Below are 20,192 nucleotides of genomic sequence, written 5' to 3'. Positions count from 1 at the left end.
CATCGATTTTGGCTTGGGTGTGGAAAAGTTTCTTTTCTGTTTGTGTTATTCTCTGCAAGGATCCTTCTTCCCAGTTCTATTGACGTTACAAGATGTACAATAAAGATCTGTTGCTCTGTTTCCCCACAAATTTACTAGGAAATGTTTTACTAGTTAAGGTAGTTTATGACAGAGAATGAGGTGGCTGGATGGAGTCACTGAAGCAGTCGGCATGAGCTTAAATGAACTCCGGAAGATGGTAGAGGACAGGAAGGCCTGGAGGAATGTTGTCCAGGGGGTCGCAATGGGTCGGGCACGACTTCGGAACTAACAACAACAAGTTTATGGTTACCTTTTACACATTTCCTAATATCCTTGTTCTGGACTGGAATTTGAAAGAGTATCAGTGGGCAGGGAGAGGTTAACAGATTCAAAGGGAAATATCCATGTCCTTGGTCTGCTCAGAGTTCCACCCATTTCTGAGATGAATCCACCTTCCCTTCTCCCTCCCCCTTCTACAAAACATCTTGTCTGAGAGCTACAAGGTCTTTCGCCTGCTGATCCGCATCAAAGGACTCGGTGGCTTTCTGCCTCTGCTATTTGATGCCTCTGGCTCCGAGGGTGGGCCTCTTAAGGAACCTCTTTCTGTTAAGTTTGAGCGCTGCTTGATGTACGCACCACATCTCCAGCAGAAACAAATGGTAGCATCCTAAAATGGTTGAATACATTATGCCATACCAGGAATGTGGAAAGCTAACAAACACCATCTTATAAGTCACATCAATAAACAAGGAGAAGCTAGGCTGGAACTGTTGCTTATTTTTTCAGGATGTGTTTTTTTAATGGCATCATTCAAAGAGGCATGTTTATAACTTGATATTCATTCTTTGGCTTTAGAAGCCTCCCATTTCAATCAGTTGCGTTCGAGGCTTAGCCCAAGTTATGCAGAATAAACTGGCAGAATCCTGAATTATAATATTTTAGGCTGTCATATAGATGCATATTAAAAACCCTAAAATCAGATCCGTGCATATAACAAATTCTTATAGCAGCCAAGTCTTCTCTGATAGATAGCTTAATTAGGTACAAGAATATTAACTGCATTATTTAATCAACCTTTTCTGTAAATGCACCTTCGAAGCAGTCTTGACTCCTGGCAGCTGCCTGGACTAATTTCTGCAGTTTCCTTGGCAAGATTTTGGAGGTGGTTTGCTATTGTCTCCTTCCTAGGGCTGACAGAGAGTGACTGGCTCTAAGTCATCCAAACAAAGGCAGAATTCGGGTTTCCTGGTCTCTAGCCCGATGCCTTCACCGCTACTACAAACGGACTCTCCAATCAACCTATTGGCAACCTGAGTCAGTGAAGCAACTTTTAAGTAACATAAGGCAAAAGAAGATTTTGAAAAAGGGGCTAAATGTAGCCAACAATAAGCAAATAAAGATCACCCATGTTGAGGAAAAACAACAATAAAACAACATGGGCCAATGAAGTCACAAATTGCCATGCTCCAGGTTCGTTGAAAATGAGAGGTCTTCTGCATTTGCACAATTGGGGCCATTCAGCAGAAGCTAATTCAAAAGACAGGGTCACCAAGAAAATGTCTCTGGGCTTCCACAGGATGCATTGATTTGTTAATGGGACCTGAGGCATACCGACTCTGCCCAATCTTATTGGACAGCTGGAGAGAGGGGACCGCACCCAACCTTCAGTGTGAAATAATCAACCCATTCCTAAGAATATGCAATGAAAGCTTCTACCTCCCAAGGTTCCATATTTCATATTCATACATAGTCATACGATAGGAGATTGAGCCAGCTCCTTAAAACCATTGTTTTTGTTTTTCTCCTAGTAGGAATTTTCAGGTGCTTTGAAACAGGCATCTAAACACCCGCACCCATCCGCACCCTAAAAGCACCTATCATCCTAAACCAATAAGTGGGAGAAGCAATTAAAATGATGAAAATAACCCTCGGACAGCCCAAATAAGATTGTGAGTTCATTGCAGCACACACACAATTCAAGAGCCTAGAAAAATAAGACTTCTGCCTCATGTTCAAGAGTAGCCACTAGATCTGTCTCTGGGACTAAGCAGTCCTGAGCCCAGGCACCTTAAAAGTTTTATCTTGGGTAAAACAGAGTGTTGGGTTCAGAGTGTAGCATATGAACCTTTGGGCTTGAGTTTAAATGTGTCAGTTCTTCTTGGAAACTCTTTTCAAGCTCATGGTTGCAACAATAGTCCTGAACGTAATAATATACGTGTGTGTGTGTGTGTGTGTGTGTGTGTGTGTTGTATGTGTGTGTGTGTGTTATATATATATATATATATATATATATATATATATATATATATATATATATATTTATTATTCAGCTTTGTTGGTATTTTCCCATGTCATTATAGTTGTGCTTTTAAAGTTGTAAACAAGTACCCGAAACTTAAGAAAACACATACATACATACATACATACATACATACATACATATTGCTCAAAAAATAAAGGAACACAAAATAAGACATCCTAGATCTGAATGAATGAAATATTCTTTTTTTAAACAAATTTTATTGATTTTCAAAAACAATACACAAACAAACAAAACATAAAACATCTTTTCTGAAAGCCCGGGTTACATCTCTTTGTACAGACACAAATTCAAATTCATGCTCATTTTATATACCATTCCATATCTTATTGCCATTTTACATTTTCTATATAGCTTCTCCCCTCTTTTAACTTTCTTAGTTTTATTTTATTTATCTCATCCCAGTTCAGATCATTATGCTTATATTCTTTGTCTGTCCTGTTTCCAGCTGTCTATTATCTTTTCTCTTTAAACAAAATTTCTCCTGTAATCACTGATTGGAGTATGACGCCTTTATCTCTTTCCCCTAAATTTATAACACTTATTACAGTACATAACTTCCATTTGGATTCTGCTTAGTACATTCTAAAGTTACACACTATATTTTAAAAAGAGAAAAAAATATAAATATATAATATAATTAAACAACAATCCATACCAATTCAAATCTATCATTAATATTAATATTCATTTAAATCTTAAACATTTTACACATTACTTTTCAATTAAGTATCATATTTCTATGGGAACACTTATAAACTTTTCATAATTATTTCCCCCTTCACTTATATTTTAAAACATTGTGTCATTAAGATGTTCCCAGTCCTTCCTAATTCAATTCTCTCATTTATTCCATTTCCTTCCTTTTATTCACAAAAGTTTCACTAAATTACACTGAGTATTTTATCCCACTTTTTAATCACATGTTGTTTCCAATTTTCTAACATTATTTCTAATACATATATAACAATATGTACCTTTTCAGAATCACTTTTTCAATTAAGTTTTTACCCATTATCTCTAAATAAGTCCTGTTTCTTTACATCTTGCTCCATACCTTTAAAGCTTCTCATCCCTTCCTTCCTCCCTTGCTTCTTCTCTCTGCCCTTTTTACCCCCTTGTCTCTCCACCTCCATTTCCCTCTTCTGTATTCCCCCTTTCTGTTGCTTTCTAACATTATGTCCACTTTTCACCTTATTTTTCCCTTTTTTGGTTGTTTTTTTAGATCTTAAAGTCTCCATTTTCTTTTCCTCCTTTCCTCTTTCTTCCCCAAATAAAGTTACTTGTTCGTTAAAGATGGCTTCTTCTTTGTCCCAATCCTCTTGTTGCACAGTCCTTTCTTGTAGTTTCTCATAGGTACAGATCACCATTTCTAAGAATTGAAAAAGAGAGCCAAGAGAGCCCTTCCCTTCTTGTTCCTCTTCTTTGTATTTTTTAAATTCCATTTTCAGTTTATCCACAAGTGATGCCATTGTAAAAAAAAAAAAGTTTTTTCAAACAACCACCCAAGTGTTTTTAGTCATTCAAATATAATTTCCAAAAGTCCCAAAGTCACCAAACAATCCAAACAATCCAAATACACACAAGCTGTTTCTTTTGAGACTTTCTTCTTTTTTCACTTTCTCTTCCTGGGGTTACTGTTTAGTTACAAAGTTCCAGTTAAAATATATCTTTTAGAAGTCTTGTTAGTATTTAATCAGATTCTTTTAAGTTCTAGGCAGTCTCCTCCTTCCAAATCCTGCTCCTATTCTTTTCCTCTCCCTTCCCACTTACAGCAAAAAAAAAAAATATTTTTTTAGTGTTCAGAAATCCTTATTATCCCCTTGACATTTAATTATCCAGTTTAATTACCTATTGATGCCAAAGCGGGTTGTTCCGATTTCTCATTTGTTTCTGTTCGCTGTCAACGTTAGGAAGGAGAGTGAAAAAAAAACTTTCCCTTTTCACTTTCATTTGCCACTTCCGAATCTTCTTTGGGAGCGATGTATCTTTTGCAAAAATTTAAATTCCAAGGTACCTTAGTTGTTGCTTTTTGTCCCGGTCAGCCAAAAACTTTCACTTCTTAACTTCCTCCTGCACTTTCTTTTCTGGCTGAGTGCTTCTTTGAGGCAGCCATTTCTGACCGCCGCTCTTACCGCCTTCGGAAAAGGGAGTTTAGCCGGCTGGGGAGGAGAGGTGCGATTCCCCTCGACCCTGCCAGGTCTCCCCTGTCTTCACCACCTCTACGAGGTGGCTTAGCCCCGAAGCCGGCTGGCTCGGGGCACTCCAGCGGCGAGCACAGGTGGAAACCGCGTACGATCGTGGATTCCTGCCTGCCCCGAAGCGCTGCAAACCGGAACTCCATGAATGAAATATTCTTATTAAATACTTTGTTCATTATATAGTTGAATGTGCTGACAACAAAATCACACAAAAATTATCAATGGAAATCAAATTTAGCAACCCATGGAGGTCTGGATTTGGAGTTACACTCAAAATTAAAGTGGAAAAAAACATTATAGGCTGATCCAACTTTGATGTAATGTCCTTAAAACAAGTCAAAATGAGGCTCAGTAGTGTGTGTGGCCTCCACGTGCCTGTATGACCTCCCTACAATGCCTGGGCATGCTCCTGATGAGGTGGTGGATTGTCTCCTGAGGGATCTCCTCCCACACCTGGACTAAAGCATCCCCCAACTCCTGGACAGTCTGTGGTGCAACGTGGCATTGGTGGATGGAGTGAGACATGATGTCCCAGATGTGCTCAATTGGATTCAGGTCTGGGGAACGGGCGGGCCAGTCCATAGCATCAATGCCTTCGTCTTGCAGGAACTGCTGACACACTCCAGCCACATGAGGTCTAGCATTGTCTTGCATTAGGAGGAACCCAGGACCAACCGCACCAGCATATGGTCTCACAAGGGGTCTGAGGATCTCATCTCGATAACTAATGGCAGTCAGGCTACCTCTGGCAAGCACATGGAGGGCTGTACGGCCCCCTAAAGAAATGCTACCCCACATCATTACTGACCCACTGCCAAACTGATCATGCTGGAGGATGTTGCAGACAGCAGAACGTTCTCCACAGCGTCTCCAGACCCTGTCACATCTGTCACATGTGCTCAGTGTGAACCTGCTTTCATCTGTGAAGAGCACGGGGCACCAGTGGCGAATTGGCCAATCTTGGTGTTCTCTGGCAAATGCCAAACGTCCTGCATGGTGTTGTGCTGTAAGCACAACCCCCACCTGTGGACATCGGGCCCTCATACCACCCTCATGGAGTCTGTTTCTGACCGTTTGAGCAGCCACATGCACATTTGTGGTCCGCTGGAAGTCATTTTGCAGGGCTCTGGCAGTGCTCCTCCTGTCCCTCCTTGCACAAAGGCGAAGATAGCGGTCCTGATGCTGGGTTGTTGCCCTCCTACGGCCTCCTCCATGTCTCCTGATGTACTGGCCTGTCTCCTGGTAGCGCCTCCATGCTCTGGACACTACGCTGACAGACACAGCAAACCTTCTTGCCACAGCTCGCATTGATGTGCCATCCTGGATGAGCTGCACTACCTGAGCCACTTGTGTGGGTTGTAGACTCCGTCTCATGCTACCACTAGAGTGAAAGCACCGCCAGCATTCAAAAGTAACCAAACCATCAGCCAGAAAGCATAGGAACTGAGAAGTGGTCTGTGGTCACCACCTGCAGAACCACTCCTTTATTGGGGATGTCTTGCTAACTGCCTATGCTTTCCACCTGTTGTCTATTCCATTTGCACAACAGCATGTGAAATTGATTTGTCAATCAGTGTTGCTACCTAAGTGAACAGTTTGATTTCACAGAGGTGTGATTGACTTGGAGTTACATTGTGTTGTTTAAGTGTTCCCTTTATTTTTTTTGAGCAGTGTATATATAAATATCTTACTCTGCCCTCAGCCAATCTTTGTGTTGGACACAGCCGGAGGGCTCCAGGTTAGGAAATGGAGCTGAAACCACTGGGAGGGGCAGGGAGTTGTCTTGGTCTTTCAGTATTGCAAAGTTTTACAAGTGTGTTCCCTAATCCGGATTTGTGTGCCTGGGAACAAAGGTGATCTCTGATCAAGTTTCTGCCCTAATAACTATGCTAGCACTTTTAAGGAACCATCACACTTACTGGTTTTAAACCTGTTACGCTTTGAGCATGTGGCACATTTGCATGTATTAATACAGAACAGCTTTTGTGTTTTATTGCCCTGTAGAAGGATTTAAGTTTTTTTTTCTTATCCCTTTCCTGTTGTCTATTAAAAGGATGGGGGGGGGCTTCCCTGGGTGGAGTGAGGGGGGTTTCCTTAATTCGCTTCCTAGGTTCCCAGGCATTTTTTTTTTAATGGTTGAAGTTCTAGACAGGGAAAGGAGTCAATGGCAAGGGGCACGGTCTTACTCTGGAAGTAAGGAAGAAAGATTTCCACGCCAAAGGGCGTGACAGGAGTAGCTCCTGGCCTTTAGGGAACTCGGCCGGGCGCCTTTGGGCAGCTCGTGGCAAGGCAAGGGTTAAAAGGAGCGGCCCCTCCCTCCTCGCTTGTGGCTCTCTGGAGGCTGATTCGCCGCCGCCTCCTCCTCAGCAGTCACTTCGGTTTTGCCCAACGCTGTAGCTGGGCAGTTTGGGAGAGAGCTGACCCCTTTTCTCCCGTTACGAGCGGCGGCTCTCGGCTCAAGTGCGAACGGCGGAGGTAAGTCGGAGCTTTAGTTGTCCAAGGCGTCCGCTCGGGGAGATCGCGATTTCTCTTGCAGGAGTTTGGCCAAAGTTTAGTGGTTTGGTGGGGCCGGCAAAAGCGCGGTCCGATCCAGTTCCGGGTGGGGGAATAAAGCGTCCTAGTTTGAAAGTTCCCGGAGTTTCCCCCTCCCGGGTGGCTGAAAGCTCCCGGGGGGAAGAATCGGTAGCTCCCCTTCGCCGTTTCCTGGTTGCTGGCGAGTCTGCGTGTCAGGGAGGCAGGTGGGTGGGAGAGGAAGCGGAGTCCCAAGGCGCTCGGGAGGTTTCGATCCGGAGTCGCTCCCTCCTGTACCAGGAAGGGTCAGTATTATTGAGTGGGCGCGCTTGCAAACTTTTGAGTGGGAGGGATGGAGGAGATGTTAGTCCGGCCGGGGCTGGGGAAGCTGACGCGAAGTGCATCGAGATAGGCGGCTGGTGGCCCCATTTCTGAAGCCCGCCTGCCGCCTGAAGTTTGCCACCCAATAGCCATCGCTTCTGTCTCAAGAAGTCCCCGCATCATCACCTGACTTCTCTCTCTGAGGCTTGTGAGTGACCAAACCTTAAAAGATCTCATGCAATTTTTGAGGCTGTCCTTGGGACGGTGTTACAATCAGTCAGGAATCCTGTTTTAAACCCGATACAGCTAAGAACAGCTTAAGCCTTTCTCAGGGCTGCCACGCGATGAAGGCAAGGTCACAGGAGCGCTGTAGAAATGTTTATGCCCTGGTTTGGGTGCAGCTGGGGGTGGGTGGGTGAGTTATAGTGGTGAAAGAGTCGCTAGACGGGGAAAACTGTATTTGATTTCCTTTAAAAATTGTTATCTAGAAGAGGGTGGGGAGGAGAGTCCATGCTTTGCTTTAATTATGGTTTGGCCCAGTCTTAGGGAATATTGCAGAAAATTGGAAAAAAGGAATCTATATGCATTGACTTTGGTGAGATAGGCGTACTACTTCAATAAATATTTATGGCAAAGGAGATTTCATATATAGGTATTAATGTTTATTTGCTCTTGCTAAAGCCAGCTAGAAGCAAATGCCTGGTTGGTGTAGATTAATTGTATCTATTTTATATAAAGTCTGCTTCACCCAAGACATTAAAATACGAATCAGAGTCCCATTTGAATTTAACCATGTTTGCTGGCTTTAAGCGAAGCTTCCTCGGCTTTGGCCCTTTTATCTCATCTGAAGTGTAATTATACTTACCTAACATGGTTATTGTGAAGCAAAAGTAGCAACTTCAAATGTTGCTGTACTACAACTCCAGTCACTCTTGGCTATTGGTGTCCGAGAGTCCACTCCTGAAGTCCCGGCTAGGCAGATCATGCAGAAACATGGTTGGAATCACATCTCAGGCTAAATATAGTTAAGTAGTGGGTTGTATAAGCCATAATTACCTGTGTAATTGAACACATTAAGCAATGAAACCCTGTTTTGCCAGTCACAGGAGTTGGATTCATCCAATACACTGTCGAAATCAATGAAGTTCTAGTATGATTTAATGCAATCCACATGCTAGATATAAATACGGATGTGAGAAATACATTCTTTTGTGCATCTCTTCCTCCCATTCCCCCCCCCCCCAAAGTTCCCCTGAAAGGAGACTTGAGTCTTCCTATTTTAGCAGGAGGGACACTGAAGACATGAAAGAGTTCATTCTTCTAGACCAGGGGTGGGCAAACATTTTGGCTTGGGGGCCTCATTGACTTTTAAAATTGGACAGACGGGCCGCCACCTGGTGTCGAAATGCCTGTCATTACAAGTCAAAATCAAATGAATGCAATCATTCAATCATTCACATCAAACCTTAATTCTGAACCAATCTTGGCGGGCGGATTAAAAAGACCAACAGGCCGGATGTGGCCGCGGGCCATAGTTTGCCCACCCCTGTTCTAGACAGAGAAGACAGACAGCTGGATTCACGTTGCTTGTTTAACTCAGGGGCTGTGTACACAATACATTGAACCCACCACTCTGGGGTTACACAACCCACTAAATCACATACTCCATAAAAGACCAAACAAGCCACCAAATGAAAGGTATCTGTCTATGCAGCCTTTGTGTTTTTCATCTGAATTAAGTGGGTTGTGTGAACCCACCAACCAAATTAGTTGCTAAAAAGAAGCATAAAGGACAGATTTTATCAAACTGCACTGGGCTGGCAAAGTTCATGACAGACCTATAATTTGTCCTTTATGCAGTATGAAAACCAGCATGAAGTATCAGCAGGTGAAAGAAAAGTGGGCTGCAATTCCCCTTAGTCATTAACTACAGAGGGACATCTTTGGCTGGGTGTAATCTCTTGGGCTCCCCCACCTTTCAGGGCTGAGATGAAGATAAGTGCAGTGAAGGAAAAATTTCTGGGCTCCTTGCAGGATAAGCAATGATAAGAGCAGCAAAAATCAAGAGGTGACCAGGCTCCTGATGGGAAGGAAATGAAAATACCTTTGGAAAATTTAGTTCTGCAGCATTTGGTATAAGTCAAGGTCAAAGGAGTCCTTTTGAGCTAGTCAGAGAATTTGGATACCTACCGGTATGTTTGATCTACAGCCTTCAAGATTATCAATCCTAGGGAGCTTAATTTTAAGTGTAATACAGGTAGACCTTGACTTACTACCATAATTAAGCCCAAAATTTCTGTTAAGTGAGACATTCATTAAGTGAGTTTTACCCCAGGTTATGACTTGCCTCAGTTGTTAAGTGAATCACTGCAGTTGTTAAGTTGGTAACATTGTTGATAAGTACATTGGGCTTCCCCATTGACTTTGCTTGTCAAAAGGTCACAAAAGGGGATCACGTGACCCCGAAATACTGCAGCCGTCATAAATATGAAACACTTGCCAAGTGTCTGAATTTCGATCACGTGACCATGGGGATACTGCAAAGGTCATAAGTGTGAAAAACAGTCAAAGGTCAGTTTTTCCAGTGCCGTTGTAACTTTGAATGGTGACTGAGTGAACTGTTGCAAGTTGAGGACTACCGTGTTGCCGGCGTATAAGGCGACCCGGCGTATAAGGCGACCCACCACCACCACCGGAAAGCCCTCCAGAAATCCCGGGGCTGCAGCGGCAGGGCAGAGTGCCAGGGGCCGTGGGAAGAGCAGGAAGGCTGCAGCCTCGGGCGGAGCGAGGCGGCGGGATGAAGCGGGCGGCGGGGATCAGGAAGCCAGAGGCGCCTTCGCTGCGTCCAACAAGCATCCAAAAGCCGGCAGTGGATACCGGCGTATAAGGCGACCCCCCACTTGGAGGCATGTTTTTGGGCAAAAAAGTCGTCTTATACGCCGGCAAATACGGTACCTGTACTGGGGCTTAAGCCTGTTTAGTTATCTATTATCTTTTCAGTTTCCTTCTGCATGTCATGTACAGAATCTGACTCTTGGGGCATAGGTGATGCCTCCGCAGCTAGATGCAATCTGCACAGCAACCACTGGGTGGCAGTAAAGAGTGCACCATTTTTGTAAGTCCCCAGAGGACTGTTTCACTTTTCTCATTCAGGGATGAACTGAAGTCTTTTTTTTTTTTTAAAGGATCTGGGGCTAAAAATGAAAACCTGATAGGAAACCGGGGTGTCTCTGAATTTTGTCCAGCACTCTTGGAAATCAATGGTTCCAGAAGTAGAGCGGGGTAGTGGTGGGGTTTGAGGAAATTGCTATCTTGCTGACTCTAGGAGGATGTGTTCCTGCCTGCTCTGCTTGACTCTTGTCTGGGGATTAGGTGAACCTTTGCTGCAGCGCTGCCAGACAAGATGACATGACCAGGTGTTGTAAGGGTTTCCGGGGAAGGGCTCCACCTACTGAACTCTACACCAGCATTGTAGTCACCATGCAGGAAATTCTTTCACTCTGGCTGGGTCATACATTAAACTATAATGTCCTTTTTGTTGCTTTGTGAGAAGCCAATTGACCAGTTTCTTCAGCAGGCTGCAGTTCGGTAAACTGGTTTCATGCAGCGTTCAGATATATAACTGTGGCTTAATGCAGGGCTGTATTCGGATCCCACATTGCTTGTCTTCGTTCTCTCCACCCCTGCTCGGTATGCAAAATGGGAAGAATAGAAATAACGCTTAGACTTGTATGCCGCTTCACAGTGCTTTTACAGCCCTCTTTAAGCGGTTTACAGAGTCCGCCTATTTCCCCCAACAATCCGGGTCCTCATTTTCCCGACCCCTGAAGGATAGAAGGCTGAGTCAACCTTGATCTAGTCAGGACTGAATTGCTGGCAGGGAGGGAGTGGTAACCCATGTCTGGTTGACTAAATTCCATATGCCTAGATCACACAAAGTAAGCTGAATTCAGGCATCGCATTAAGCCATAATATGGTTTACTTGATTTTGGAATAGGAGATCCAAACCTAGACAGTCATGGCTTATTTAGTAAGCCAAAGCAAAACAACATGCAATGCAGAGCCATATATTAACTTAGCCATGAGAGCTGATCTTTAAGCTCCATTATACCCAGATAGTTCCTGCTCACGGCTGTCAGATGTCTGATTGATTTTTCTAGGTTTCACTACTATCGTTTTCTTTCTTTCTTAATAGAAATGGAGCAATATTTAATAGAACAGCACTAACTCCCAATAGTCACCTTCCTTATCCACTCCCTGAGAACAATCACTGGGAGGGGTAAGAAGGAAGGTGTTGACACTAAAGAGTCATGGAAAAGGAATTACTGGGAGGGGTAATGTGCTAATCTCAAGAGCCTTGGAAAGGAGAAAATATCAGTGGGAAGGCTGCTTCCCCCTTTCCCTTTTGGCCCCCATATTGTTTTGTGGAAATACGGTAGGACGATCTGTTCACTAACCTGTAGAAATAGCGAATGTATGTTTACGCTTGTCTGCAAGGAATGATGGCTAAATGGATTTGTATTTGCTACACCTTGTTTTTAAGTGCTAGAGCATCTACAGGCAGCTTTCTTAAGCTTGGCACCTCTAGGGGCTCTGAATTATAGCTCCCACACTCCATAGCAATTGTAGGTTGTGCTTGCAGTGGGTAATGGAAGTTGTGGTGGAGCTCACATGAGCAACATGGAGTGCTGGAACTTTAATGATGAGATAGATATAAGGGCAAAAACATAGCCTGAAAAATGGCCCATTCTACTTCTAATTGGTTTCAGTATTTTCAAATAAGCAGCACAACAATAAAAGAATTATAGAAAGGAGAAGGAACACTGAGAACGTTTGTTGAATTTGAAAATGTTACAATGCATAATATTGAACATTTGTTAGGTTCAATTTATAGCTTTCTTGTGAACTAAGATTCAGAACCCAAACATATCAACGACTACAATTAAATGCTACAGAATTAGAACACAATTGTAGATATATAACAGTGAGTAATGGGAAAAGAACATTAATTTTACCTTGCGTATCATACACAGAACTGGTACAAAATGTTTTACTGTTGATACATCGTTCCAGTCTTAATTGCTAAAATGAGTTATTTCTTTTCTGAAAAAATGATGGAAATATAATGGTCGGATCATTTTTCCTTGTGTGGTGGCAATGTTGCAAAGCTCAGCCATACTGGAAAATTATTTAATATAAAATGGAACAAATCCTGAAAGTTGTAATCCCACTGAATTCCAAGGTAGTTTTATTAAATTTCATTCAGCCCTATATTTCTCCAAAATATTCTGAATTGGCATTGTATAGGTTAATGCATTCTGTATGCTTTTTATTAGTAAGGATGTTTGATTCCCCTCTTTGGAAGAATGGTTAGCCAAAGTTTGGGAATATGCCTCAATGTCTAAAATAACTTCATATTTAAAAAACTAGATCTGATGTAGAGTTCAATTCTATTTGAAAACCATTTCTAGACTACAGTGTTGTATGTAGAATTGTGCCACATTCAGGATTAAGGTTTTCAGATTTGCATTTTAACTTGACATTATATTATCTACAGATCGTTCTTGGTTTATGGCCATTCAATCAGCGACTGTTCAAAGATATGGTGGCGCTGAACAAATGGTACTTATGATGGGTTCACATAGGTCCAGCTATCACAGTGTTCCCACAGTTACAATATTGCAGCAAACTCTGGTCACGTGATTGGGATTTCCAGTGTGCGCTAACATCATCCCACAAGCAAACACAATGGGGAAGCCAGCAGGAAGTCAGAAGTTGTAATGATATGAGGTCCTTGTTTAACAACCCACACAGTCCTCATTTAACAATGGTAACTGGGACTGCCAGAATTGTCAATGCTAAGCAACACAGTCAGGTAACATCACACAACTTTGCTTAGTGACAGCAATTCCAGTTGTTGATCACATACAGTTTCTCTCTCTCTCTCTCTCTCTCTCTATAATGATTTGAATAGTGTTGACCAAATACCTTTAGTTTAAAGTTATTGGGACATGTTTTGATTGGAAAATGGATATGAAATGACTTATAATATTATATGCTGTAATAATGTATTAGAATGTGGTGATTTCAGATTCGTTGGCTATCCACCCATGTTTCACTGCTTATATTTGGTTCTTTACCTGTATATCCTGTTCTTTATAGTCTCATAAATTTGTACTTATATTCAAATTATCTGTTACCCATAGTTTAAAAAAAAAACACAGTTAAAAAAAAGATGACAGAGGTGGGGCCAGGCTGTACTGGACAAACACTTCCCAAGCAAGCCCACCTGATCTGGATGTTAGTCTTGGTGAGCTTTATGGCAACAGGTGTTCTTGGCCTGTGACTCGAATTAGTTATGTCACTTGGGTGGTTTCTTGGCCCCGTTCTTGCCCTGGACTCCCAGCTGGCTTGGCCGGGATCGGGTCTCACTGAAAAGCAGTTGCGGCCTTTGGCCCCAGCACAGAGATTGCGTAAGGCAGGGACCAGCTGTCTCACTGCCCCCTGACTTCCCACCGGGCTTGTTTGTTGGTTGAGTTGGTAGTGAAGGAGGAGGAGGAGGAAAGCCCGCAGGATTTTCTCCCGTTGGGGGCTGCCCTGGGCTGGGAAAAAGTGCAAATCCCAGTGGCTTGTGCAAAAGTTCTCTTTTGGCTCGAAATTACCCGGGCTGTCTCCATCAAGAGAACTCATCAACATAACAATATCAAAGAATATAATACATGCAAATGTCTATTTAAATGGAGAGCACAATGCCAGGAGGACTTGAGGTTGGCAAATCTTGCTTCTGAGAGTATCCCTGGCTGAGGGGAAGGGAATTAAAAGATGGATAACGTGAAGCACAATGCCTGTGAGCTCTGGATGCTGGGGGGTTGGGGCAGGTAAGAGACCGTGAGATCAGTGGACACCTTTTTTTTCCCTTTGCTTCTAGCTTCCTCCTGGTTAAAGTATAAAACCGGTTTTGGTATGTTGGCATTTGAAGTAGGAAATCTCTCGTGCTGTTTCTTCTCCTTGCCGGAAAAAGCATGAATGTTTTCACAATACCGTATCTAAAAACAGCAACTCCTTGCTCCCTGCATATATGATTTCTGGGGTAACTCACATGTAGTCCTCGACTTATGACCAAAAGGGCCCCCAGAATGTCCATTGCTAAGCAAAGTGGTTGTTAAGTGAGTTGTGACCAATTTTACGGCCTCTTTTTTGCCGTGGGCATTAAGCAAACCACTGCGGTTATTAAACGAACCACAGGAAACGAATCCAGCTTCCTTGTCAGAGGCCAAGCAAAGGGCGACCTCCAGGGCCTGAATTTTGATATCCTCAAAATGCTGTGACAGTTGTAAGTGTGAGGAAGACTGGTTAAGAGTAATTTGTTTCAATGCCATTGTACCTTTCAACGCTTGCCAAATGAATGGTTGTAAATTGAGGATTACCTCTAAGGCAGAGGTCTCATTCTCATGGCCCACGGGCCAATTGCGGCCTGCAGGACGATATCCTGTGGCCCCCACCATGATATGAAAGTATAATATTAGTGTATAATATAAATATAAAGTATAATATAAAGTATAATATTATGCGGCCCAGCCTCACCCAGACTCTGCCTCCAGCGGCCCCCAGGTAAATTGTGTTTGAGACCCCTGCTCAAAGGTGTTTAACATTTGGGTGATTTCAAACATTTTGTAGAATCCCATCCTACTTGTTTTTGTGTGGGGGACTGTTGGGAACAGTAGTCAGTATCTCTGGAAGGAGCCAAATTGAAAAAGACACCCACCACAAAGAAAGATGCATTCCTCCATCTCTCTACAATTATAGGCATAACACAAGTGCCAATTACAGCTAGTTAAAATGCTGCCTACAGTGCAGTCTTTCTCGTAATAAACATTCTCCAGATGCCTTAGACCTACAACTCCCAGAATTCCTAGGTTGGGTAAAGCTTCCACAGAATCTTCTCCTGGGTGCAGTTGCTGCACAGACCACAAAGGTTGGTTGTCAATGGTTGGGTCCTTCTCCAAGCGCTGAGTTCCAGAATTTGGAGTGACCTGTTGCGAGTAGTTGAATGCTACCATTAACAGGAATCTCAGTTGGCCAAATTTTGTTGCTGAGGGACATGTGTTACCCCCCCAAATTAGAGTGATATGATTCCAGCGTTGACGCTATGCCTTGGAAAATTAAATAGGCTCCGAGGCAGGAGGACATAAGATTTGGCGTCGCAGTTTTCCACCATTCACTCAGCAGTCAATGGTCTTGGGTCAGACTATAGAAACTGCAAGTCATCTTTGGCTAGCAATTCTTCCCTAGCCTCACATCCTCCAGTTTTCCATGCTGGCTATGGGAGGTAAAGTCCAACATGTCTGAATGATATCAAGTACTCTTTAAAAAAAAAAAAAAACCTTTCCAAAGAAACAGGCATCTTCCATGATGTTTGTTTTTATTTGTGAGTAAATTGATCTCTGCAGCTTCTTTCTTCCTCAAACATGAGCTCTTCTGGGCACAAAATACCACTCCGGTCCCTGCCTGTCTGCTGATGACTCACCTTGCCTGGGCCAGCAGAAGCACGTCCCCTTTATATCCCTCCTTTCTCTTCCTTTGGCAGTAACCGTCTGCTGTCCTCCATCTAGGAATTCCTGATGGGTCTCAGAGCCAAGTGATTTCCCTTGGAGGCAAGAGGCAAGGTGAACTTTCCCCAGAAGACATGGAAGTGAAGGGGCAGCTGATAAATTCATCCAGCTACAGCTCTTCAGGTAACTCCCTTCCCTCCACCACCTGTTCAGCGTCATTTCAGTGACCGACAGTGAATCCGAAGCCTCATCCCTTGTTTTTCTGCTCTGCCTTTGCTTCTGCAGAAGCTCTGCAGCGAGAGCTCTGTCCTCGAATTCGGCTAGAGCGGGTCCAAGAACTCTTGGAAAAGCAGAAGTCTCTCCAGCAGGTGCTCAGCCTGCGCCTGAAGGAGCTGCGGCGAGTTTGCCTGCAGGAAGCGGTGCGTAACCGTGACAGGATAAGAAGCCAATGGGAGGGACTGAGGCAGTGGATCTACCGCTTTGAGAAGCTAGACTTTCCCAACCTGGGGTTTATCCTGTTTGTTAGACCATCATCCCCACCACTGTCACTGAGTGCTGGCCAAACAGGCTTTGTAGTCCAGGACATCTGAAAAGCACTAAGTGGGGTTGGGCGGAGGTATGCATCCAACCCTGAATTTATACGTTTTCTGCTCTGTGTCAGGGTTCAAACTCTTTGAGAGTTTTAGTTTTAATCAGGTCATGAGCTCACAAAAAGAAACAAGGAATGGGCACCTGAAAGTCTTAAGCTAATTGAGGGCTTGGAAGTCACTCTTTTGCAGAAGCACAAGAAGAAAGGAAAAGGAAACACAAGAAAGGGAAAGGAAAAGGTTGGCTTGAGTTTCTTCAAGATGTAATAACATAAGCAGATGCCGCCTCAGGAAGTGGGGTAAGGTCAGCCCATACGGCCTTTTCCCGCTTTCTGCTTGGAATAGCAATAGCCCACCTAGTGCTTTCCAGATATCATGGACTACTAAGGCTGTTTGGCCAGTGCTCATCCTCACTGGATAGGTTGGCTGGATGTTAAGAATGGATCAGCATGATTTAAAGCCATCGGGGTCAGGAAGGCAAGTGTGTATGAGCCATTGGTTTCCTAATGGGCCCAAAATGACTTCCTCGGGCCAAGGTGTTTTAGCTCCAAAGTGGAAGAGTTTCATATAAATGGTATGAAGCTTGTCTCCTTGGGCAAAAATCTAATATCAGGTTCCAGTGAGTTCCTTCGTTTCATTTCTAGATCTCATACCTATTTCATGTTGGTTGTTTCTCCTCTCAATGTCAGGAATTGACAGGAAAATTGCCCCCAGAATATCCTCTGGAACCCGGAGAAAGGCTGTGGCCAGTGAGGAGGAGAACAATAGTGGCATCCCGAATTGCCCCTGTCTTGAAGAATGAGGTGAGCGGTCAATCTTATGCATAGGAGAATGAGGGGACCCATGCATCTCTATTGCACGTTGGACTTTGGGGACAGTCCTGATGCCACATCCCTACCTTTCTATTTATTTTATATATAAGGTGGACTCATCCTTCCATCCTTCCAAGGTGGGTAAAATGAGGACCCAGATTGTTGGGGCCAATATGCTGACTGTATAAACAGCTTGGAGTCGGCTGTAAAGCAGTGTAAAGTGGTATATAAGTCTAAGTGCTATTGCTACTACCAAATTTGGGGACTGACCATCTCGCTCACTCTGGGCGGTGTTCAGTTAAAACCCCAAAACATAAACATATAAATATGTGTTATTATAATATGTGTTAGCATAACATAATATTATATGTTCCTAGTTTGTATGTTAACATAATAGGTGTTATGGTAAAATCTTATACATATAACATTATATGTATGCTATGTGTAAGTGTATAAATGTTATACTTTAGGAAAACCCTTCGCTGGAGGAGCTGAGTCAGGAGCTGGCGCTGCAGCAGCAAGTGGCTGAGGCTGCCCGACGGCTAGCAGTTGCCCCTGACTTAACAGTTGATCAGCGCCGCCGCCGGCGGCAGGTTCAGGCGGATGCTGCCCAGCGTCTGCGGGAGCTGGAGGTGCAGGTAGCAGAATGCCGGGTGCGGCTGGGCAAAGGACCCCTCCAGAGAGCTGCCCCCGGTAAGTTATGCCGATTGCTAGCCGATTTCTCAGCTGCTTCATTGGCCACAGACATGCTGAGCAACATACCAGGGTGTCATAGACATGGTTTAAAAACACAAGCAGAAAGGAAAAAGGAATCAGGGTGATAACCAACTACAAAAAACAAAAAAAAGCATTGGTCAGTCTCAAAAGCAGGCCCCTCCTATTCACCCTGCTGAAAGAAACAGGACTTGTGGCTTTTTTTAAAAAAGCGCAGCAGGGTTGGGGCTGAGAGGATTTGATGGGGATGCTGTTCCCCAGAACAGAGGCAGCCCCTGAGAAGGCCTGTCTCTCAGGCCACGTAAGACGGCACTGTTTTAACCGTGGGACCTTTTAATCCCTTCTTTGGCCCCTCACTTCTCATTCTCTAAACATCCCAAATATTCTTCTCCTTCCCCTAGATTCTTCGTTAGAAAGGCCGGCCATTATGTGGCTCAACAGGTACAGGTTGCTGCAGAGGGATTCAGAGTCTGTGGGGGAAAGTGTGAGGGGGATGGAACAGGCTGCAAAGAGGAGTTTGTGGGAAGTTTCATGTGATGGAGCTAGAGGAAGATGGGACTCTGTTCCCTTGCTCCATGCTGAAATTCCTTCAGATTGACAGCCAGTATGGAGTACTGTTCCAAAACATTTAGGGATTATTATTATTTTTTTTTTGAAGACTTTGAAGATAAACACATTATTATAGTGGTGAAGGTATTGAATTAGAGTATGGAGACCTGGCATTTAGTTCCTCCTCAGGCCCAGAATCTCACCGGGTGATATTAAGCCATTCACTCTCTTGCTCTGCAGCCTGTCTGAAAGGAGTGTTGTTTAGGAAAAAAAAAAAAAATAAGAGGAGGAAGTACTATGTGTGCCATGTTGAACTCCTGACTGAAAGATGGGATAGACATCAAATCGGTTAAAAAAAAACACAACCTAACCCATTCAACAAATCGAAAGTCTTTTAAAAATCTAGTTGCCACACAGAGAACAATTTGGAGGGGCATGGAGTGTTTGGTGGAAGCATCATACATTGTCTTTCCTTTTTGAAATACAAAGACACTTGCCTAAGCAGTGATGATTCCTCTTGTGTTGGGAAAGGTTTTATCGTCAGCAACAGCAGCGTATGTAAATCACGTTGAATGACCCACCACCGTTTAGCTGATATATGTCATCAAAGGGTCCCAACTTTGGCAACGTTTAAGATGCGTGGACTTCACCTGCCAGAATTTCCCCCGCTAGATGGGGGAGTGAAGTCCACACATCTTAAACGTTGCCAGAGTTGAGAAGCACTATTTTATCTTCCCACTTTCTCATCCATTTCTTTTTTTTGTTCTCTCTCTTTAAGAAGAGGCATTTCACTCGGAGAGCAGCTCCCTCTCTGAATCAGCCAGCCATGAAAATGGTAAGCGTGGCCTAGTGGTCATTCTCAGATCAAAGAAGAGTGCTTGATGGTCTGAGATAAGCAGATACAAACAACAATTCTCACAAATAAAATGGTCTGAAGAGTCAGAATTTCCTAGACAGCCTTGTCCTCTAATTCTTGAGGGATACTGAACGATGAGATAAAGATGCTCTTATATAGGTGCAGAAAATGACTCTTTACCAACCATTGGACTGATACATAACCACATGGGCTGTCCATGTTTGTATGGGGTTGTCTCATTTAATGCATGCTTTTAGAGAATATAAGACTAGTATATTTTGCCTTATAGTTATGTCTCCGCTTGGAAGGGAGAATTTAGAGAGTGTTACTCATGCCTTAGCACTCTTAGGATGGATTACTGCAATGTGTTGCATATGGAGCTATCTTTAAAGATCACCTGGATAGCTACTATTAGAACAAAATGTAGCAACCCTCCTGCTAACAGCTGAGAAGTACTGTAATCCTATACAGTAGCATTATTGCAGGCACAGTGTTGCCAATGGTCTTCTGAATCTAGTTCAAGGGACTGGTTTTAAATGTTAAAAGTTTGGTTTTGGGTATTATAAACATGAAATTGTGGACAGCAGGAGACAATATTTTTGAGCCTTTACTTGACTCCCTAGAGATCGGGAGGGTTTTATTAAAAGAGAAGTGTGAAAATAGTTAGTTCATAGAGCTTTTAATCAATAATGTTTCTGGAATTTTGGATGCAAAGGAAGGCTTATTTTTATGGTGTTAATTATTTTAT

At 43.3% G+C, this 20,192-nt stretch overlaps 1 protein-coding gene across 15 annotated transcripts in view; it reads left to right on the top strand.

Annotated features, from left to right (window-relative positions):
* The window catches only part of CCDC120 (coiled-coil domain containing 120), a 45,801-nt gene that overhangs the window by 16,581 nt on the left and 9,028 nt on the right, over positions 1–20,192 (top strand). For 5 of the 15 annotated variants that reach the window (XM_087956732.1, XM_087956730.1, XM_087956728.1 and 2 more), the window contains exons 3-7: positions 15,987–16,109; positions 16,212–16,345; positions 17,203–17,316; positions 17,796–18,018; positions 19,367–19,423. In XM_087956732.1, the coding sequence (XP_087812858.1) occupies positions 16,061–16,109; positions 16,212–16,345; positions 17,203–17,316; positions 17,796–18,018; positions 19,367–19,423 (577 nt within the window). In that variant the 5' untranslated portion in view covers positions 15,987–16,060. Of the gene's footprint in view, positions 1–6,878; positions 7,018–7,298; positions 7,359–15,263; positions 15,350–15,961; positions 16,110–16,211; positions 16,346–17,202; positions 17,317–17,795; positions 18,019–19,366; positions 19,424–20,192 lie in introns of those variants that run through there. The other 10 variants (XM_087956727.1, XM_087956733.1, XM_087956729.1 and 7 more) reach the window with 8 other exon arrangements.

Source organism: Notechis scutatus, chromosome 2 (genome assembly GCF_049901735.1).
Source record: "Notechis scutatus isolate UNSWTSFEM ecotype Mainland chromosome 2, rNotScu1.2, whole genome shotgun sequence".
NCBI classification, from domain to species: Eukaryota; Metazoa; Chordata; class Lepidosauria; order Squamata; family Elapidae; genus Notechis; species Notechis scutatus.
Note: the sequence above shows the minus strand (reverse complement) of the source record. Positions and strands in the feature narration are given on the sequence as shown.